General features: G+C 44.6%; 1 protein-coding gene across 3 annotated transcripts in view; it reads right to left on the reverse strand.

The window, feature by feature from the left end:
* Positions 1-23,360, reverse strand: part of Patl2 (protein associated with topoisomerase II homolog 2 (yeast)) — a 66,082-nt gene that overhangs the window by 3,566 nt on the left and 39,156 nt on the right. The window contains exons 3-15 of one of the 3 annotated variants that reach the window (NM_026251.2): positions 6,289-6,482; positions 5,828-5,914; positions 5,084-5,292; positions 3,797-3,877; positions 2,963-3,072; positions 2,428-2,520; positions 2,046-2,199; positions 1,597-1,717; positions 1,409-1,506; positions 1,174-1,227; positions 946-1,079; positions 663-822; positions 45-185 (exon numbers count right to left, since the gene is read on the reverse strand). In NM_026251.2, the coding sequence (NP_080527.2) occupies positions 45-185; positions 663-822; positions 946-1,079; positions 1,174-1,227; positions 1,409-1,506; positions 1,597-1,717; positions 2,046-2,199; positions 2,428-2,520; positions 2,963-3,072; positions 3,797-3,877; positions 5,084-5,292; positions 5,828-5,843 (1,371 nt within the window). In that variant the 5' untranslated portion in view covers positions 5,844-5,914; positions 6,289-6,482. Of the gene's footprint in view, positions 1-44; positions 186-662; positions 823-945; positions 1,080-1,173; positions 1,228-1,408; positions 1,507-1,596; positions 1,718-2,045; positions 2,289-2,427; positions 2,521-2,777; positions 2,916-2,962; positions 3,073-3,796; positions 3,878-5,083; positions 5,293-5,827; positions 5,915-6,288; positions 6,639-23,360 lie in introns of those variants that run through there. The other 2 variants (XM_017319224.2, XM_006500086.4) reach the window with 2 other exon arrangements.

A 23,360-nucleotide genomic window follows, 5' to 3' on the forward strand; every position in this document is an offset into this window, starting at 1 on the left:
ACAAAAAGGCATCTGTGGAAAGAAAGGTGTCCCAAGTATATTACCTGATTCTGAAGTACCACAGAGACTGGCCGCTCTGAGGAGCCAGGTGATAGCAACATTAGTCCTTGCATTGCATGGAGGAGCTGATGGAAGGTCAGATGACTGATATATTTCCCCAGAGGTTTGAATAGCATGTGTAGACCCTGCAAGAAGATCAGTAAGTAAGGATCTCTCCCAACGCTACTATAGCTCCATCTCCTCATACTTTGCCTCCACTTCCTTTCCTGTTTGACCAGCATTGGGCATCATCTTGGTCAGGTTCCTTGCCAGGGCTAACACTGCTCATAACTCTCTCTTCCTAACTGTCCTAAAGTACTGACCTATACTTTACAGTGGCTTTCTATGGGATATAGACATGAGACCCCCCCACACACACACACATCAGAGGACCCTTGTCTCCTCTCAGACACAGAGCACACTCATTCCTGTATAGCCATTCGTCTGTTTTTCCTCTTCTCATCATACCTGAAGATGGTCTATCATTCCTATGGTTGCTCTGTAACTTCCTTATTTAGGGGTGGGCAGCACTACATTACATCTCTAGGAAGAGAGGGGATGGAGGGATGGACAGATCCCAAACCCATCCAGATCATCCTCTTTGCTACTCATTGCCACAGCACCTGGTCAGCCATGTCCCTCTGGATCAGGAGGGGCAGATGGTAGGTGATGTACAGGAGGAGGCTAACAGCTTGATCCGGGGGCAGGAAGGGGAGCAGCCGAGCCACCAAAACTTTCCCTTTCCTCACAGACAGCACTTGCAGGAGGTTATCTGCTGCCTCCCTGGAAGGGAGGGAGGAAAGAGTTTTGAGAGTTGTGCCAGGAAAGCAGCATTCATGCAGCAGCAAGGCCAGCGCCTGCTGGTCCTTCTGTTCTGAGGCTGAGGTGGGACTCAGTTTTACTTACTCCAGGTTGTTCTGCTCCTGGGTTTTTAAGGCCTGAAAGAGCTTCTCAACCTGGCTGCTCTGTTCCCGAGTGTGGTAGAGTTGTGGGAGCCCATCATTCTGGCCCTCCTCTATTTTTAGTAACTGAAGGAACATCTGGAAATTCGACAGTGGTGGGAGTGGAATTAATTGAGCATTATCCTATCCTTGAGAATTTGGTCAAGAGCACCCCCCTGTTAGCTTAGCTCACCTTCTCAATCTGGGACAATACCCGAAGCCTCTGGCTGCTCGCAGCTCCTGTATCCTAGGCACAGAGAGGCCCTGGTCATCAGCCACACCATCAATGCAGCTGGAAAAAGGCTAGACACAATCTGACCCCATCACTTCCTTACTCTTCCTTCCGTCATGATTTAAAACCAAACACCAATGTGTTCTGGACAACCGAGGGTGTGGGGGTGGATTCTGGGATGATCACATCCTCCTACCTGCTCTTGGGTTCCGTGAGATACAGCGTCAATAGCTCGGCGAGGGCTAAAACATGTTGATACAGCTACCTGGCCCAGGGAACCCTCAATCCGCACCACTGTATAAAGAGAGCCAGAAGGCACATGCTTTCCCATAGGTGCCCCTACCCATCCAGATTATCCAGCTCAAGCCAGCAGCCTGGCCATACCTGACTCATAAACTTCAGGCTTCTGGATGTAAGGCGTGACCAACTTGAGAGACTCAGCCCTGGTCTTTTGTCCAAGCAGCTCTTTGTCTGCCTGTCTCTTCTCCAGCTTCTGATAGTATTTCTGAGAGTCCAGGGAACAGGCAACGTGTATGGGCACTTATAAGGTATTTCTAAGGCTCAAAAAAAATGTACAGAGGTGGACATGCCTACATTCCCAGGGTAGGTAAGGAAACATCTCACAGGATGGAGACAAATTTTGGGTATTTAGAAGACAGTAAATTACCTGTGTAGGAGACTACAAGGGAAGGATCTTGGGATACTAACTTTAGAAAAATGGATTCTGTCTTGGAGTACCTGTGCCAGCAGCTAAACAGATGTGGCCTCTATGGGTTGGAGAGGGGGTCAGAAAAGGCAAAGATCAAAAGCTGGGACTAGGAGCCGGGGCCCACCTGGTAGTAGTAATCATCCAGGCGGGGGTTCTCACTCTGCAGTTGAACCATCTGCACTCTTATCACCCAGTCCTTCTCTTTTCGGGTCATGAGGTTAGCATAGGCATCTGAGGCAGCTGGCTCACGAGACCAAGGCTTCTGGGCGGGGACACTTCTAGCCAGCAGAAACATCCTTTTAGGCCAGCCCTGTCATAGTGGCTTCCCAAGGAGAGGTAAACAGGCAGTGGAGTGCTCTTGAAAGGACTGGAACAGGTGCAGTGTTGGGCAACAGTGATGGGCACTGCTTATGCAGTGGTTTTTTGGGAAGAGGGCTCATCACAAGGAAATACTCAGTATACATGCAGACGGGTTCCCTCAACCCTGGTTCTCATCCCAACCCTACCTTGCTGTTGGACTCCGCCTCCTACGCCACCGTTGCTGCTGCTGCAGGATCTGCTGGTGCTGAGGGTGGAGCTGGGTCAGATGACTGGGAAGGCTAAAAGGAAACCAGCAGAGTGGAAATCAGCTGCTCTGCATCCCAATCCCCCATCAATTCAGACCTGGTAAGCACTGGGGAACGTCTAAGGCAGTCCTATACATCTCTATGCCTCCCCCAAACCAAAAAGCAGAAAACTGCACAGTCATTTCCCCATCCCAAGACACGTTTTTCTGTAATCTGGCTGCAGACAATCTAGGCACAACAGACCACCTTAGGCTTGACTAGCAGTTCTCTGTTCTGTCAGGTTAGCTGACCTCACTCCTTTAATTTCCCCAAATCGGCTGTTTCTTCATCTGTGAAGGAGCAGAGACTCCACTATGCTTCTGATTTCTGTGTTTTTCTGTGGCAACTGGTAAAAGGTGCAGGTCCTTGGCCACTATGACTTATGAACTACAGGAAGAACTCAGCTTGATCTGATAATACAGCCTGTTGTTGGTACCTGAGCTTAGGGGGCCACGGGGTCAGTGGGCTGTAGAACAGAAAAGGATCTGGTGAAGGCTGTTGCGGTCCAAAATGATGGGCTGGAGAACTGGCTCTTGGAAACACAGACTGAAAAGGAATTGGCAATAGATAGTCCAGGGACACGGGGGACAGTCCACCGAGAGGGGAGAATGCTGCCTGGCTCAGGTCATTTACTGTCTCTGGGTTCCTCACCAGCCTCTTTCCCCTGAATAATTTCAGCCAACGTTTTGCTTTGTTGGGGGAACTGTCAAGACAGCTAGAGAGACTGTTTCCTGCTTTTGTTGACAGTTTGCTACCCCTTAGGAGGTGCCTTTTCAGTGTTTGACTTACAGTGGGGGTGGGGAGGACAGCTTTTGTGTTCTGACTTTAGTCACTGAGGGCAGGATTCCCCCCCCCCCCATTTTTCTCCTCAAACCCAACAGAGCTTAATTACTTTATAGCTTTCCCTACAGATTTCCTGCTCTTTGGTTTTTGGTTTTTTTCACAGTTATGTAATTCGTGGATGACTTCCTGCCCTAAGTTCAGTCAGTGCTGAGCATCTGCGGAGATATTTTATAATTCTGGATCAAGATGTTCCCTCTAGTAGCACATATTAAGGCTGTCCTGCACCACCTGACACACACCAAGCTTGTCTCCATGATGTGGCTGTGCACCCCATACCAATGCCTCCCTTGGGGTTGCTTCTTCATCTCCAGGGCAAGAAGAAGGGGAGACAACACATTAGAAGCAAGGGACACTCAATACTTCAGGAGTGGAATGTTCTGTGTTACCCAATCACCTCCTCGCTGGATGGAGACCAGAGCAGACTCACCTGCCACATAAAATGCAGGGAGGCTGATGACATCCCCAAGGCACCAGAGACCTTGACTCTGTGGGAACTGTGCAGCCCTCTCTGCAACAGAAAGGAAGAACTGCCAGACTCAAGTGGACCCCCCACCCCACACACACACACACACACCACACTGTCTTCTCGTTTTGTTTCCACAGAAACAAGGTTAGGGCATCAAAAGCCAATCATTTCAACAGCCAGGACAGTAACTGCATGGTCCTCTCCTTTATCCTCAAGGCTAAAAAGGTCAGGATCCCCCTCCTTCCTGAGATGATGATTAACAGTTTAGGAATAGGCTGCAGGGGGGTTAAGTCACCTCACTTATACTGGGAAGGCTTTGTCTTTCTCCACTGGTCATGTGACTTTAAGGGAGAATTCCAGGAATGGCTGCTGAGACACAGGGGCTGAGACAAAAGTGACTCACCAAGAGTAGGACTACTACCTATAGGAGACACAGGACCCTATGGTCCAGCTGGCATTGTGTGTCCAGATGCATGTGTAGCTACACAACGCGCATGGCCATGGCACGCACGTGGATAACCTCTGATGTCGGTCTACAGGGCTCTTCCACCTTTGCCTTCTCTCATCAGCCTGGAACTTTGCACAGAGGCTGGGTGAGCTGGCCTTAAGTTTCTAAGGACCTCTTTGTCTCTGCCTCCCATCTCGCAGTGGCTGAGGTTACAGGCACACACTGCTGAATCCAGGGTTCCATACATGTTCTGGGGGAGCTGAACTCAGGTCCTGACATTTACCAACCAGACCATCACCCCAGTCTTGTGGAAATTTGCTTTGGGGTGTGTGTGTGTGTCTGTCCTGTCCTGTCCATCCATCCATCTGTCCATCCATCAGTCCAGGACAGTCTGGTCCTGTCTTTCCTGTTTGCTGACCATTTGCCCTGTCAGTTTATCTGAACGTCTGCCCTTTAATTCACCCTGTCTGTCTGTCTGTCTGTCTGTAAATGAGTCTATCTAATCCAGACTGACTCACGAGTCCTGATCCTTATGTTTCTACCTCAGGAGTCTTAAAGCTAGGATTGCAGGTGTGCACCACTATACCTGACTTAGGATCTGAATTTAGGTAAAAAGACAACTGCAGAAACTTAACCTGGGAGACAGGAGGAAAGAGGGAAGAAAAAAAAGCCCTAACTCAGTGTCTTACCTGGGATAAAACATGTTAATTCAAATTGGGTCTTAAGAAAGAAGTAGAGGGAACGAGGAGTATTGAGTGGCAGTCTGCTAAGGCCTAAGTTTGGGACCACTCTATCCCTACCTGCTGTGGTACTTGGGTATTTTGGAAGGCGCTCACTATGGCTGGATCCCCGAGACCACACCCTTCCTCCTTCACTTCTGGAGCCTGATCTGAACACACACATTCATCTTCATTCTCCTTCTCTTCCTCCAGTTGGAAGGCACACACTAAGCCTTCTTCAGGAGCCAAGGAGACAGAGAACTTGCTGGGTCTCTGCTGTAAGTGCAGACCTGGGAAGAGGATGGAGACATTGGTGAGAGAATTCTTATCCAGACAGGCTGACACTCAACAGAAACTCTGTTCAGAAGCTATCTCTAGAGCCATTTTTATCTACTACCTCTGTGCTGTTCTTAGCTGCACTGTTCCCAGGACACTCCCATATGACCCACAGCAGCACCTGCCAGGTACCAAACACCTTCACTTGGCACATATCATTTCAGTGGTCTGAATGGATGCCATAGGCTTATTTCTCCACCTGCTCCTCCTAATCCAACAAGCCCTTCTGTTGCCTCTTTAAATGAACTAGTCTCAGCTGTCCCAACTCAGTGTCATTTAACCTGTCTGCTGGAAAGTCAGAGCAGGCAGGAGCATTGCTGGTAGTTTCCCACAGGAGCAAGGAAAAGAAAAGCCCAGAAAAATCTATCTTAGTAGTAAGTGGGAGAGCTTTCACAGTGACTAAGCTTGGCTTCTTAACCACACTGATGCATCCCTTTTGCCTGTGAACCTCTGGACATTTTCTGTAGACCCCAGCCCACTTGGCACTACCTTCAAGGCATTTCATGTTGGCAGCCTGGTGGGCTTCCTTGCCAGCTGTGTCCTCCAGTGATAGAGAAACCTCTTGAAGGGGGCAACCTGGGACAGAGAAGAGACCCAGAGACATTCTCTCCCTCAGCCAGTAAAGATGGGACGCCCTCTAAAACATTCCCATTCCCCTCTCAGCACAGTGGGCAGAGAATATTGACCCCAAGAAGCGAGAATCTGGGCTCTCAGATCAGTACAACCCCCTACCCTCTCATCCCACAAGCTCAACTCCAAGGAGGACAAAAGTGAGGGATTAGGCTAAGCATCAAGAACACAACCAGCCACTTTCTCTGCACAGTGCCACCCTGCTACGGACACCACCACCTGACTGCTGCTGTCCCTCCCACAGATGAACCATGGCAGCCTGGGCCAAGGCCTGCTTGCTTCTCCTAGCTTTTGAAGGCTCAGCTCTGCCCCTTGCTCACCTGTTAAAGGGCTGGGATGCTTCACTATGGAGGTGGTGTAGAAGTATGAGAACTCTAATAAAGAAAATCCTTAGTCAGGTGTGGAAGCACAGGCCGGTGATGCCAGTACTTGAGAGATGGAGACAGGAGGCTCAGGAGTTCAAGGGAAGCCTCAGCTACCTAGGAAACTTGAGGCCAGCCTGGACGTCACAAGGCTGTCTCAAACAACAACAAAACAAGAACAAACAAGAAAACTCAACTGAGTGTTGTGGTCCACCCTGGACCAGCACTTGGGACGTTAGGAAAGGAAGAATGACTTGGGTTTAAGGCTAACCTGGGCTACATAGTGAATTCCAAGTTGGTTTGTTCTCAAGAATTTGGCCTTGTCTCAAAAGATTAAAAAAAAAATAATAAAAGCAAACCAAATGAAATCCTTTTTGATTGGGGAAGAGAAATATACTGTACAAGTAAGCATCCAATTCTGTGAGGACAATTTATTAGGGGCTGACATCTGGGGGGCAAATGCTTTAAAAAGGTATCCTTTCAGAAAGGTTTAGGGATTTTGTGAAGAACTTTGCTTCCATTGGATCCCTTGGTTTTATTCCAACCTCATTAGAGAGGAAAGTTCTGGATACATCTTGAGGAGGCTGCCTCTGGGAAAGGCACCTGGTGATGCTTGAACCGCACTGGGTGCATCAACTAGCTAGCTCACCCAGCTGCCGCTGATGTGAGGACCTGTAGGTTCAGAGGACAGAACGTAAGGGTAAGAACACTTTTGCACGAGGCAACACAAACTTACATCTTCTTGGCTACTTTAACAGAAACTGCTGGACTGTGGGTATGCCACACACTGCCCTGGCTATTTGTTCTTTCCAATATTAAAACTATCCTAGCAAGTGATATATGCTGCTCACTGCTTCACTCAAAAGCAAAATGAAGATGCAAAGAAAGTGGTTTGAATTGGAATATGATTTCATATGCTTTATTAAATTGTCTCATACTAATACAGCGATTCTTCGGATGGAGCAAACAAGCTCAGCTTGAGCTTAGCCTTACCCAGTCCCTTTGTGGCTCCAGGATGTGTCCTCATGTGAGCTCATTGGTCCTTACAGCTTTTTGTTTTCTTTGTAGCTACAACATTCTCATTATTTATTATTTATTACTATTGTTATTATCAATTATATTGTATTTTCTATAATTTGTTACTGTGTGTGCATGGTCTAGTGATTAGACCTGGGCTCTCTATGTGCTAGCCAAGTGCTCCACTACTGGAGTTACATTCCCAGCACTTGGGAAGCTGAGGCTGGAAGATTGTCTCTAGTCTGAGATAAGCTGAGACTGTATAGTGAGTTCCAGGACTGCGCTGCATAGTGAAGTGAGTCCTTGTCTCAAAGTAAGCAAATGGAGGAGGGAATGGGCCAGGAGCAAGAGGAAGAAGAGAAACTAACTATACCAAACGACTCTGACAGGACCACAACCTGGCACAGAGATGCCTAGCAGCTGTCCATCAAACCATGGACCAATGTGCTGCTTGATTGAGCTCTATAGGAGAGGATTATTTTTAAAGACATATGTAGTGTCGTGTATGTTACCTTCCCTTTGCCTCAGCCTCCTTAAATTTTCACATCATTTACACTGGCCTGAAATTCCTATTGCAAATTTACTCCCAGATAATTCATGGTCTTTGGGGAATCTGTTATTTAACTCGAAACTGCCCCCCAACACACACACACACACACACACACACACGTGCCACAAATAAACAAATGTTTAAACATTCCTTTTAAAAATCAACAAAGAGCTGGAGGTGTAGCTCAGTTGTCAAGTAGCACTTGCCTAGCACTCAAATGACTTGGGTTATAAAAATCTCAAGTCCAGGCATGGCGGTACACACCTATGATCCCATCACTCAGAAGGAGGAGGCAAGAAGACTGACAATACATGGTCACCACAGCTAGATAGAGAGCTGAAGACCAGCCAGGCCCCCTAAAGCTATCACAGGTGCTACTGTTCTTCTCAATATATTCTTCTAGTTACAGTATAGGAAAGGTTTTATTGATAAAAATTTGATACATTGCTTTACAAGCCTGTATCAATACCCAATCATTTAATTCTGATGATTTTTAGCTTAACATATTAAAATTTTATTTGTATAATGTGTGTGTGTGTGTGTGCGCATGATTGCATGTGTTTGTGTGTGTATGAGTGTGTGTGTGTGTGTGTGAGTGTGCATGTGTGTGTGTGTGTGTATGTGGTATGCATACATATGTTCAGATGCATGTGTTCTTGTGGAGGCCAAAGGAGGAAGTTGGATGTCATCGTCTCTCATTCTCTGATTCTTTAGACAAGGTCCCTCACTGAGCTGGAAGCTAGTCATTTCTGCTAGGCTGGCTGGCCAGTAAGCTCTTGGGACCTTCCTCTTTCAACTTCCAGCACTGGGATTAAAGACACATGCAGCCATGCCCAAATTTTATTTAGATTTGAACTCAGATGCTCTTACTTTTCTACACAGTGTTCTTACCACAGAGCCATTTCTTCAGCCCCAACACTTTTTATTATCAATATTTAATTGCTATGTTTGCAAAAGTCCTGGGCAAGTGAATCTTTTGTTTTTGAGACAGGGTCTTGCTATGGATCTGACTTTGACCTGTAATTTCCTATAATGTAGCCCAGGCTGACCTTAAACTCAGGATTCTCATGCCTCATCCTTCCAAATATTTGAATTATAGGCAGGTACTACCACCACCACCACCACCACCTTGGCTTGGAAGTTTGGCTTTCTGCAGACACATGATAGAAATCTTGAAACCCATCTTGTTCTATCTACAATGAGGAAGTTAGTCTCCAGTGAGGCTGTGGGAGGTCTGGCTGGCGGGAGTCAATGTTCTAGAACACTATGTCATGCACAGGTACAACACTATCGTCACAGGGACAGGCAGTTCTCTTGTCCCATCTGCCAGCTGATCTTAATCTAGAAGAGGTGGATTTGTCCAAGTTGACAGAGAACTCTCAGGCCACAGTGGCAGCTAAAATCATAGACTGTCATAGCCTCCTCAGCCTCTGCTTCTTAAAGCCTTCTTCCTTCAAATGCTTAGTTCTACAAAAAAACCCAATGTTTAAATTAACCTATTTTTTCCTTTTTAATATTGAGAATCAAACCCATGGTTGTGTGCATGTTAGGCAAGAACTCTACCACTGAATTGCTCCCCCACAGTCATGACTGTGATGTTTTTGGGCATGTGTACAGGTTTTGGGGAGATTGTTAGGTGCACGCCCACCTATGCATGTGTAGAGACCACAGGCTGATGTCAGACACCTTCCTCTAAGATTCTACACTTTATTTTTGGACAGTCTCTCACAGAACCTGCAGCTTGCTATTTTGGCTAGCATGCCTGGCCAGCAGGCATCCAGGATATGCCTATATGTCTCTATACCCTAAGCCCTGGGATTACAGACATGCACCGCAGAACACAGCTTTTATGTATGTGTGGGGATCTGAACACAGGTCTTCACCCTGTAGCCTCAAGCACTTTGCCAACTGAGCCATCTTCCCAGCTCTCACCCCACTTACATCTAATTCTAACAGCTAAATGTAATCAGAACACTAGCTAGAGCTCATAAGGCCCGTTCCCACAGAAGGCAGTGAGCAAAAACAGGAGTTGATCTTTTGCTGCACTTTGCAGAGGCAGCAACATTGAGAAGGCAGCAGGTTAACATCCTAAAAATGGCTGTGGTGGTTTGAGAGTTTTCTAATTTTATGGTTGGGGATCCCTACAACACGAGGTGCTGTATTGAAGGGTTGCAGCATTAGGAAGGTTGAGAACCACTGCGCTGGAAGAATCTAGATGCTAATAACTAACTACACAGGGTTTTTCCCTCAAGGGAAGGAAGACAAAACCTGTTCTCCGCCCAGAAGGGTGGGACAGATAGATTTGCTTTGTGTAGCCTGCAAACCTTGGCAGTGTCTGTGTGGACTCTTCTCAGACTCTTATCAGAAATTTATTTTCCTCATAACCTATCTTTATGTACTTTACAAAGAGTTCTATGTATTCATGTCTAATTTGTACTTTATTCAAGGAGATTTTGCATACATACTGTTGTGAACTTTACTAAATTGCTCTGTGCTTAGATATGCCTAAGTCAACAACTGAGGGTCAGACTTCCAAAGTTTGAACCATCACCTGATACTGAGTTGGGCTGAGCTGAACTGCCTTCTTGTCTCCTAAAGTTTGTCTCACCACTGTCTAAGAAGGTTGCAGAGATGCCCACAAAGTATGTCACTGAGGCAGGCTTTGAACTTTCAAAATACTTGTGTCATTCCCAGTGATTTTATCTTTCTTTCTTTCTTCCTTTCTTTTTTTCCATATTTTATTAGGTATTTAGCTCATTTACATTTCCAATGCTATACCAAAAGTCCCCCATACCCACCCCCACTCCCCTACCCACCCACTCCCCCTTTTTGGCCCTGGCGTTCCCCTGTACTGGGGCATATAAAGTTTGCAAGTCCAATTGGCCTCTCTTTGCAGTGATGGCCGACTAGGCCACCTTTTGATACATATGCAGCTAGAGACAAGAGCTCCGGGGTACTGCTTAGTTCATACTGCAGTTCCCTTTAGTTCCTTGGGTGCTTTCTCTAGTTCCTCCATTGGGGGCCCTGTGGTCCATTCAATAGCTGACTGTGAGCATCCACTTCTGTGTTTGCTAGGCCCTGGCATAGTCTCACAAGAGACAACTATATCTGGGTCCTTTCAGCAAAATCTTGCTAGTGTATGCAATGGTGTCAGCGTTTGGAAGCTGATCATGGGATGGATCTCTGGATATGGCAATCACTAGATGGTCCATCCCTTTCTTTCTTTCTTTTTCCTTTTTTTTTATTGGGTATTTTCTTTATGTTTCAAATGTTTCCCCCTTTCTAGTTCTCCCCTTCAGAAACCCCCTATCCCATCCCTCCTCCCCCTGCCTCTATGAGGATGCTCCCCTACCCACCCACTCTCATCCTCTGGCATTCTCCTACACTGGGTCATTGAACACCCTCAGGCCCAATAGCTTCTCTTCCCACTGATGTCTAACAAGGCCATCCTCTGCCACATATGCATCCAGTGCCATGGGTCGCTCCATGTGTACTCTTTGGTTGACGGTCCAGTCCCCAGGAGCTCTGGGGGTGTCTGGCCTGTTGACACTGTTGCTTCCTCCATGGGGCTGCAAACCCTCTCAGCTCCTTCAGTCCCTTCTCCATCTCCTCCATCGGGAACCCCCGAGCTCAGTCCAGTGGTTGGCTGAAAGCTTCCTCCTCTGTATTTGTTAGGCTCTGTCAGAGCCTCTCAGGAGACAGCCATATCAGGCTTCCATCAGCAAGCACTTCCCAGCATCCACCATAATGTCCAGGTTTGATGACTGTATATGGGATGGATCCCTAGCTGGAGCAATCTCTGGATGGCCTTTCCTTCAGCTTCTGCTCCACACTTTGTCTCTCCATATTTCCTCCTGTATTTTGTTCACCCTTCTAAAAAGCACTGAAGGATCCACATGTTGGTCTTCCTTCTTCTTAGGCTTCATATAGTTTGTGAATTAAATTTTAGGTATTCTGAACTTTTGGGCTAATATCCACTTATCAGTGAGTACATACTGTGTTTGTTCCCTTGTGACTGAGTCACCTCACTCAGGATGATATTCTCAATTTCCATCCATTTGCTTTCGAATTTCATGAAGTCATTTTTAATAGTTAAGTTGTATTCCATTGTGTAAATGATGCTGGTTCAACTGGCAGTCACCATGTAGAAGAATGCAAATTGATCCATTCCCTGTACAAAGCTCAACTCCAAGTAGATCAAGGACCTCCATATAAAACCAGATACACTGAATCTAATAGAAAAGAAAGTATGGAAAAGTCTTGAACACATGGGCACAGGAGAAAAGTTCTTGAACAGAACACCAATGGCTTATGCTCTAAGATCAAGAACTGACAAGTGGGACCTCATAAAATTGCAAAGCTTTGTAAGGCAAAGGACACTGTCAATAGGATGAAATGGCAACCAACAGATTGGGAAAAGATCTGATAGAGGGTTTATATCCAATATATACAAAGAACTCAAGAAGTTAGATTCCAGAGAACCAAATAACCCTATTAAAAAATAGGGAACAAAGCTAAACAGAGAATTCTCAAGTGAGGAAACTGGAATGGCTAAGAAACACCTAAAGAAATGTTCAACATCTTTAGTTATCAGGGAAATGCAAATCAAAACAACCCTGAGATTCCACCTCACACCAGTCAGAATAGCTAAGATCAAAAACTCAGGTGACAGCAGATGCTGGCAGATGTGTCATTGCTGGTGGGATTGCAAGCTGGTACAACCACTCTGGAAATCAGTCTGGCAGTTCCTCAGAAAACTGGATATAGTACTACCCGAGGACCCAGCTATTCCACTCCTGGGCATATACCCAGAAGATGCTCCAACATGAAATAAGGACACATGTTCCACTATGTTCATAGCAGCCTTATTTATAATAGTCAGAAGCTGGAAAGAACCCAGATGTTCCTCAAAAGAGGAATGGATACAGAAAAATGTGGTACATTTACACAATGGAGTACTACTTGGCTTTATGTTTCTTGCTCATGGTGTGAGCTTCCAGCTGTTCCTATCTCCATGCAGTCACTCCATCTTTCGGTCATCATGGACTCTAACCCTCTAAAACCATAAGTCCAATTAAATGTATTCTAAGTTGCCTTGGTCGTGGTGCTTTATCACAGCAATATAAAGGCGTGGCTTTCACCTTGAGCTATCAGAGTATACAGGGAGAAGGTGGATGATGGGGGGGGGGATAGAGGCAATTGATTATGTGTAGAGCTATGTCTTGCCTTGGTCAGGCAGTCAGCCACATCCCTTGTGCTCTTTCCTCATTCTGTGGATGTTGGGGTCAGAAACTATTTGAAATGTGAGTCTATAGTTATCTTTTTGGCTGGTAGCAACCTTGTTCTCCAGGGACATTTGGATTCAGAAGTGGTTATCTCAGAACAAACTGTTAATAGTGTGTAGATGCTAACCTAGAAATAACATGTATGTATGTACAGATAACTTTTTCAATATGGAGTACAATTGAGTCTCTATAATACAGAACATGCCCATATTTAGTTCTTCCTGTCCCCTGGTCCTTATATCTATAAGCTCTGTATTATTAGAAAGGTGTCATCCTGCCACTGTGCCCTCAGCTGATTGTCAGCATTGTTTATTACTAGTGAGGGAATTCTATGGTACATGGTTATGCACACTCTACACATCAGTTACAATTTGGTATGAATATCCCTGAAACATTTCTGTCTGAAATAGTAGCAACAGAATTCAAGTGGGATCCAAGAACATTCAGGACACACTATAATTAAGGTTATCTGTCTACCCATTGTTAAGCTATACATTTCTTATCTGTTTCAAGTTTTAGGCAAACTTTATTGTTGCTTGGATTTTAACAAAGACTCTTTTCCGTGTGTTTTCTTTGTTTCACAAAAGCCTGAGAGGTATAAAATGTTACATTTCATCAAGTGCTAGAATTTACCACACTGGGTGGTTAGTCTCAGCTGGAATTGATGAGTTCTAGGCTCTACAAGAGATCCTGCCTGGATACATGATGTGGAGACAGACCTGATGGAGGTATCTTACCCCAGCCTCAGAACTCTCTAGTGGGTACACTCAAGTGTATGTGTATCTATTTGCACACACACAGTCAACTACACAGACGTACATATGTGAGGTGAGGGAGAGAAACAACACTCTTTTTTGTTTGTTAGTCCCGTATTTCCTGACTGTTTGGCACAAAAGGAATGTAATGTGCTCCCCTGAAGAGGAGGAGGAGTTGTCTTCGTTTTAGTTGAAGCATAACCATAATGGTCAGAGTACAGAAAGGGGTTTTTATATTGGGGCCACACAGGCCATAAGCCAGGGAAGAGGACAGAACAGAAAAGGCTTTTAAACCGGAAGCCAGAGAAGTCTTACCCAAAGAACCAACTAGAAATTGTCATAATTCAGCTTGTCCGGAGAAAACCATGTCAAGTGTCAGAGAGTATAGGAAGGGAAAGTCCCCAAAGGAAGTCACTGGCTAACTTCACAACCTAGAACTCCAGAAACCCCAAGTCCAGGTACTGATCAGAACTCTAACTCAGTGACTACTGGGGAGTCCCAGGGCCCTCACAGAAGTGAGGAACCTGAAGACTGGTGCTGATGACATCTGATACCACAGAAGTCAGTGGGCAGAGGCGAGACTTAAATCTGTAACTCAGGCTTTGTTCCGAATCTGCAGTCTGAGAGGGCAGTACATTAGTACCTTAAAAACGTCCTGTCTCTTATCTCAAGACAACAGAGTCCACAGAGAGAAGGTGGGTGGGGCCCCAGAGGCAGCTGATCAGGTCTAGAGTTTGCTCTTGCCCTGGCTATGTGGCTGGCAACATTTCTGAGACTTGGGATGTCTGTGCCTGTCTTGCTCTTGTCCCTCCAGCTCTCCTCTCATTCTGTAGATGTTTGAGCTTTGGAACTTCTTGAAATATCAAGCACACTCCCAGAGTTTCCACTGTCTCAGGGGCATCAGGACTTGGGGTGGTTAACTCAGAGCAGAAAATCCATTAACAGTGAGTGTGTTAAGATGCAGAGAACAAGTGTGTCTTTAAACTACAGAAAAGGAAAGTGCTCTTATGTATTCCACCCTGTCTCTTGTCATTACAAATATTCTCTAAATAAGCTAACTTTGTGTTATAAGTGCCTTGCTGGGTGTGGTAGTGCTTGCCTTTAATCCCAGCACTGGGGAGGCAGAGGCAGGTGGGTCTCTGTAAATTTCAAGTCAGTTTGATCTACATAGCAAGTTTTAGGCCAGCCAAAGTTACATAGTGAGACCATGTCTCAAAAATACAAAAAAAAGCTGGGCGGTGGTGTCTCATGCCTTTAATCCCAGCACTTGGGAGGCAGAGGCAGGCAGATTTCGAGGCCAGCTTGGTCTACAAAGTGAGTTCCAGGACAGCCAGGGCTATACAGAGAAAGACTGTCTCAAAAAAACAAAAAAAAAACAAAAAAAAAAAAAAAAAACCAAACAAAAAAAAAAAACAAAAAAACAAAAAAACAAAAAACAAAAAACAAAAAAAGTCATTTGAGCCAAATGTGGGCATGCACAGCCTGTACCCGGAAGGTGGAAGGTGAAGGCTTGAAGATCAGTTCAAAGCTAGTCTGTACTATATGCCTTTCTCTCTCCCTCTTCCTCTCCCTCTCCCTCTCCCCCTCCCCGGCTCCCCCCCCCCCCTCCACTCCAGTGTCCATTTCTAGTGAGCAAGGATTTTGGCTAATAGTACCATAGAAAGGGAATTCACAAACAGAAATGCAAAGAGTATATAGAAGCTGCTCAACTCAATCATCTTGTGTGTGTGTGTGTGTGTGTGTGTGGTTTTTTTTTTTTTTTTCCAGACAGGGTTTCTCTGTGTAGCCCTGGCTGTCCTGGAACTCACTTTGTAGACCAGCCTGGCCTCGAACTCAGAAATCCACCTGCCTCTGCCTCCCGAGTGCTGGGATTAAAGGCGTGTGCCACCATGCCCAGCTCCAATCATCTTTAAAAATTGAAAATAAGACAATTTTCAATGGCAATAACCATCTCAGGGAAAGATGTAGGGAGATAAGTAGATCTCCTAGTATAAGGTGGGAGACATATCTCAATGTAAAGTCCCTGGAAGATAGCTTCATGGTCCATAGGATGGGCTATAATAAGGAGAAACTGGGAATGCCCCTGATGAAGGGCTGAGTGAAAAGCATGGTATGAACTGTGTGTGGTGTTGAAGGCCATAATCCCAGCACTCAGGTGGCTCAAGCAGGAAGACTGAGCACCCATGGCCTTCCATAGTGAGAACCCATCTTTGCAAAAAAAAAAGTATGGTGTATTCATATAATAAAATAGTATGAAAATATGAAAATATAGTACATATGTATACTGTAATAGAAACAAATATAGTATCCATAACATATGGTTACATAAAAACTACTTTGCAGAGAAATATATGCAAGAGGATTAGATTTTTGTTAACATGTATCCATGTTATGGATACACATGTCTTATGGCTGTGAGTTTTATAATTAGAGAAAGTGGTGTAAAGATGTGGCTTAGTGGTAGAGCTAGCACACATGGGGCCCTGAGTCTGACTACCAACACCCCAAAGAAAAAAATGTCAAAGACCAACAGTGGTTTTTGAAAACAAAACAAGGCTGGAGAGATGGCTCAGCGGTTAAGAGCGCTGACTGCTCCTCTGAAGGTCACAAGTTCAAATCCCAGCAACCACATTGTCTTAGTCAGGGTCTCTATTCCTGCACAAACAACATGACCAAGAAGCAAGCTGGGGAGGAAAGGGTTTATTCGGCTTACACTTCCATGCTGCTGTTCATCACCAAAGGAAGTCAGGACTGGAACTCAGGCAGGTCAGGAAGCAGGAGCTGATGCAGAGGCCATGGAGGGATGTTCCTTACTGGCTTGCTTCCTCTGGCTTGCTCAGCCTGCTCTCTTATAGAATCCAAGACTGCCAGCCCAGAGATGGTCCCACCCACAAGGGGCCCTTCCCCCTTGATCACTAATTGAGAAAATGCCTTACAGTTGTATCTCATGGAGGCATTTCCTCAACTGAAGCTCCTTTCTCTGTGGTAACTCCAGCTGTGTCAAGTTGACACAAAACTAGCCAGTACACACATGATGGCTCACAACCATCTGTAATGAGATCTGATGCCCTCTTCTGGGGTGTCTGAAGACAGCTACAGTGTACTTACTTATAGAAATAAATAAATCTTTAAAAAAAGAAAACAAAACAAATAAGAAATCCATGGTGGTGCACGCCTTTAATCTCAACACTTGGGAGGCAGAGACAAGTGGATCTCTGTGAGTTTGAGGGCAGCCTAGTCTACAGAATAAGTCCCAGAACAGGGCTATATATTAGAAAAACCTAATCTTAAAAATAATAATAATAAAAAAAATTCTACCTGTGCTCCTCTGTAGGTACTGCATCACAGTCCAAAGGCAAAAGTTCACACTCTCTCCCTTGGTTCACAGGTCCTCAGCTGGCTCCTCCTTACTCCCTCCCAGTAGAATTAGTTGCTGTCCTAGTATCGAGACCTATTTACAGATCTATAAACTACAGTCCCAGAGCTCCTCTGGGGAAAATTTCCCCAGTGCCTCGCAGGTAGCAGCACCCAGTAAGGAACTGTTGAATAACTGAATGGTTGCTGTGGGCACTGACATCAGATGAACAAGTTGGGACAGATTATGGAAATATTTGATACAGACTAAGAAGAAAAAAGCCAAAGCTGTGGAAACCTTTGTCCTGGTCTAGAGGACCCTCTCATAACCCTCAGCCGCCTCTTGACGCTGTAACGTTTGGAATGTTATGTCTCTGAAATAATGTTACATAAGGCACATCACCAGGGCGGGTCTTTCTCGTGCTGGGCTCACAACACCAGAGCCGAACCAGCTCAGACGAGAGTGGTAGGAGAAGGGGAGGACCCAAGCTTCTAACAAAAAATTTCACCCCAGCCCCCTCAGGTATGAAGCAGGTGATTCACTGCTTCCAACAGAGAGTATCCAAAATGACCTTCAAAGCCAGAGCCTGCTTGGTCAAAAGGCAAACTAGACTTTGGAAAGGCAAACATTCATGTTGAACTAAGTTCTTGGTAACTAGGTCCTAACATGTATGCTTCTGGAAAGGAGGGGCTGGGTTAGCTTTCTATTCTACAAACTCACAATTCATTATACTTCTGGAGACCAGAAGTCCAGCCCAAGACACATGGAGCCAAAACCAAGGTGTCTTGTGAGCAGCAGTGCTCTCTGGAGACTCTAGGGGCATCTGTTCCCGACTTTCCCCCATTCCTCAGGCTTGCCACATCTCTTGTTTCATGGCTTCTTTCTTTGTCTTTACAAGGCCAATTGCATCCCCCTGATTGGGCTTCTGTGGCAGTGTTTCCCTACTGACTAGTGTCACAAAATAGTTCCCTGATTAAAAAACAATTTAGATTTATTTAGTTTAGGTCTATGAATGTTTTGCCTGCATGTATGTGTGCATACCAGGTGTGTGTCTGGTGCTGGCTGAGATCAGATCTTCCCACTTTAAAAGATACAGATTCCCAAGATATAAGATACAATTTGTTAAACGCATGAAACTCAAGAAGAATGAAGACCAAAGTGTGGACACTGAGCCCCTTCTTAGAATTGGGAACAAAACACCCATGGAAAGAGTTACAGAGATAAAGTTTGGAGCTGTGACGAAAGGATGGACCATCTAAAGACTGCCATATCCAGGGATCCATCCCATAATCAGCTTCCAAACGCTGACACCATTGCATACACCAGCAAGATTTTGCTGAAAGGACCCAGATATAGCTGTCTCTTGTGAGACAATGCCAGGGCCTAGCAAACACAGAAGTGGATGCTCACAGTCAGCTATTGGATGGATCACAGGGCCCCCAATGGAGGAGCTAGAGAAAGTACCCAAGGAGCTAAAGGGATCTGCAACCCTATAGGTGGAACAACATTATGAACTAACCAGTACCCCGGAGCTCTTGACTCTAGCTGCATATGTATCAAAAGATGGCCTAGTCGGCCATCACTGGAAAGAGAGGCTCATTGGACTTGCAAATTTTATATGCCCCAGTACAGGGGAACGCCAGGGCCAAAAAGTGGGAGTGGGTGGGTAGGGGAGTGGGGGGGGGGGTGTATTGGGGACTTTTTGGATAGCATTGGAAATGTAAATGAGGAAAATACCTAATAAAAAATTAATTCACACACACACACACACACACACACACACACACACACACACAAAAGATACAGATTTAAGCTGATCAATGGTGGTGCTACATGCTTTTAATCCCAGAAGTTGAGGGGTAGGGGGCAGGGGCAGGTGGATCTTTGAGTTTGAGGCCAGCCTGGTCTACAGAGAGTTCTAAGACAGCCAAGACTACACAGAAAGACAGCTTGTCTCAAAAAAAAAAAATCCAGATTGAAAAAGTGATTCAAATAAGAAAAAGTCCCTCAAAGATGTAGTCGCCTCTTGGGTTTTAGTTAATTCCAGATGTCAAGTTAACACCCAAGGTAGCCACCACACCTGGTTTCATTCTTCAGCTGACATTTGTCACACCTCTCTCCCTTATACCTGGCTGCTTGGCACAGAAAGCTATCTGCTGAGTAGCTGGCAACTGGTTGGAGCTAGCCCAGCTGTTTTGGACACCTTAGAATTGTTTTGAGAGCATTCACAGGAAGGACTCCAATGAGAACAGCGCCAAAGATGAAACTTCTGTTTTGGAAGGCTTTGCTCCAGTTGTGGCTATTTCAGATAATGTACGCCAGGCAGAAGCCAGCCAGAGAATAGAAACCTTAGTAAGCTTTAAGCAATACTGTAGCTTTTCTCAATCCAGAGCAGAGGGAAGGAATTTAGGTAACTCAGTAAGAAGGCAGCAATTGGTGCAATGAGACCGGTGAGCACACTTATGTCCCTGTGTGAGGCCTCTGATTGGTGGAACTGAAAGCTAGTTGTGCTATGGTTGGTATAAATGCTTCATTTGCAAATCACAACCCTCTTAGACATACAATCAGGTGGTTCAGCTCACTTTTTCAGTAGGCCAGAAGACACTTTCTTGTGTTGCTCCCTGGTGTTAGTGGCCTTAATAGAAGACTTCTTCTGAATGGTCTTTTCTTACCTTTTTGATGAGGTCTTTTTGTGGGCAGAGCAGGTTGAGCTGGTAACATTGTCTTAATTAGATTACTACTGCTGAGATAAAGACTATGGGGGGAAGAAAGGGTTCATTTCATTGTATACTCCCAGGTAACAGTGTATCATCAGGAACTCAAAGCAGAAACTGAAGCAGAAGTCATGGAGGATTGTAGCTTTCCTACTTTGCTTCTCATGGCTAGCCCAGCTTGCTTTCTTATATAACAACCTGCCTTGGGTGACACACTGACTCCCTGGCCTGAGCTGAACCCAACCAAATCTGTCATCAGCCAAGAAAAAGATCTTCGCACTTGCCTGTAGGCAATCTGTTGTAGCATTTTCTCAGTTGAAGTTCCTCTTCCCAAATAACTCTAGCTTGTGTCAAGATGACATGAAAGCAACCCAGACAGCTATGGAGTGAAGACAGTGGTAATGGTGATGTGGCCGTAGGGAGGAGGTACTAAAGAGTCCCAGAGAGCAGCAGGCAGAAATGACAAAGTAGAAGGAAACATGGAGAAGGAGAAAACTGAGTTGCTAAGATGAGGGGCTGGGAGCCCTGGTCACTGGAAAAGAGTTCTAGGCAAGCCTTAATGATTGAGGCTCCTCACATCAAAGACTTAAGAACCCTAGCATGCTTTCTGGGGGCTGCTGGGGGCTGCTGCTGTTGCAAACCAAGGGTTTCTTTAGATGCTAAATACAACAGCCTTTGACAATCAAAACTCAGAGCATTAAGCTTTCAACCTCAGCCTCATACTTCTAGAGCCATAAGACATAAGTCTTTAGCTCTCAGAGCTTGGAAGTGCATGTCTCTTTGACATTCAGTGACCTGGGATTACCAACCCTGGAAATGCTATTCCTTGCCTTTGCCTGAGCAGAGGCAAGCTCCGACCACTTTACAGATAACAGAACAACATGGAAACTATTTAACTTTATTAAATGGAAATAAGCAAATTCGATGAGCATATATGAGACTATCCCAATTTTGCAGAACTTCTTCCCCCTACGTATGTACCATTCCAGTTTTTCAATTTTCTTATCTATAAACAAAAATACCTAACTAATATACCATAGATGTATTAAAGTACATAGTGAATAATAATATATGAGCACATACATCTATTAAAGTGCCATTGAACTCTAAATAACTAATAGTGTTCACCCCAACAATTCCTTCTATTTCTGATGCTCCTTCCTTCCGTGCCCTGGAAACCACTCACCTGCTTTCCGCCACTACAGATGAATGTATCTTTTGTAAGTTCTATGTAAACAGAGTCATACAGAGCATATTCTTTTGTGTGACTTCTGCAGCAATCGTTATTAGATCCATGTTCTTGTACCACTAGTTGATTTCTTGTTTGCTCTTGACCGTATTCCGCAGACAGGTCTCCCTCACAATGAGTGCAGCCATTCACCTGTTTGGATTATTTCTAGCTTACAGCGTTTAAAAACAAAGCTGCTGTGAGCATCCATGTACAAGACATTGTATAAAATATGCATTTGTTTTCTCTGCAGGGAACACTGAGCACAGAGAATAGATCTAATGGTCTATTGTGTTTAATTAAAAATACTTTTTTAGACTTACTTATTTTGCTTTATTTGTATGAACATGTTGGCTACTTGTATGTACAGACCCCATGTACACACCTGTGGATCTTCTGAAGCTGGGGTTACAGATGGTTTGAGCTACTATATGAATGCTAGAAATTGAACCCCAATCTTCTGCAAGAGCAACAAGTGCTGTTAACCACTGGTCCATCTCACTAGCCGTAAACATTTTGCTTTAAATAAAACTATTATATCGTTTTTCAAAATTTTTATATCATTTACATTGGTACCAGGAGAGCATAAAATTCTAGTTCTTCTGAAAGAATTTTTACCAGTATTTACTATTTTGAAGTGTTGACAGCAAAAAACCTTTTTAGTCAATCATATAGGCAAAAAAAGAAAAAAGAAAAAAAAAAGAAAAAGAAAAGAAGCCACTGTTTACCAGTTAATTATTCCCTTGAGAGACAATAGTATTAAATTGTCATATTTGTAGATTGCCAAAGTTGGTCCCCTTAGACACACAGGGCTTTTGTCTTTTCTTTTTAAATTTATTTATTTGTTGACTGTGTATGCCTGAGTGCATGTGTGTGTGTGTGTGTACCTGTGTGTAAGTGTGTGTGTGAAGTTGTCAAAGGTCAACTTGGCAGACGTTGGTTCTCTCCTTTCACTATGTGGGTTCAGGGGACTGAATTCTGGCTGTCAGGCTTGGCGTCAGTCTCACCAGCACTCTTGCCAGTTAAACAATAAATAGTTTTCCTTTCGTTTTCATTACCCACATAAGTCATAAATGGAAGTCCAAGAAAACACAGAAATCTCCACATCCAGAAAGCTGAAAGTACTTCTTCGCCTCTGGCTCTTATTTGAGACAAGGCCTTATGGAACTGTCCAGACTGGCCTGGACCTTCTGGTCTGAAGCAATCCTTCTCTCAGCTTCCCCAGTGCCAGGCACTGGAATGTGTGCCTCCTCTCAGTTTCCCCACGATGACTTATTTCTTACTGGTTTTAAAGTTGGTTTTATAAGTGACCAGAATAGACTCTATCTTTAATGAACTTAAATTAAGTGTTATTTTCTGTGACATAGTAAATCAGAAACAAAACAAAACAAAACAGCCATATAATGTTCTATTTTCTTAAAGCATTTCCTAGTACAGTTCAACACAGTGTTTAGTATAATTTAATATTAACATTTCAGGTCTTTAATGTATTAAATGAGTTTTTCTTTTTAATTAGATGAAGTATCTTAACTCACACCTTTATACATAAAAATTATTCTTATATTTCAGTTACAAAAAGGGATAGCAAAATAACATAAATGATTATGATTCTTAAACATTACTGGATCAAAATACTATATGCTGGGTAGACACTGTAGGATTGGGTCTCTGTTTATTATCTCATTAATGTCCGTGGAGACTATTTTATTTTTTTCTAGTTTAGACACAGCCTCCACACTAGAGATTGTTAAAGGTTTTTAAAAATATGTTCAAGAAATCCAGAAGTTATGTTGTTCTCCTTGGGGAAGCCAAGGCCAAAGCCACTTCAACTGCAAGCATGGCCATTTCTCCATGTCCTGATGCCCCATGCCCTCTTCCTACCCTTCCTCACTCGAGCTGCTTGCGGTGGTGTCTCCCTGTGCTCACAGCCTGCCTCTGTCCTGGCTTTTGGCCAGGGGTTTAACTTCTCTACTGGGTCCACCGCTGATGTAATATACATTCTGAGTAAAACTATGGCAGCCTTTGTCTTCCGAGCCGATAAGCAGAAACCCCAAGGGAATGCATCTCAAGGTTTATCTCCTCATCCAGAAAAAATAATTTATTCGGGGATTCACTTCACTTGGTCA

This window comes from Mus musculus, chromosome 2, assembly GCF_000001635.26.
Source record: "Mus musculus strain C57BL/6J chromosome 2, GRCm38.p6 C57BL/6J".
NCBI lineage: Eukaryota > Metazoa > Chordata > Mammalia > Rodentia > Muridae > Mus > Mus musculus.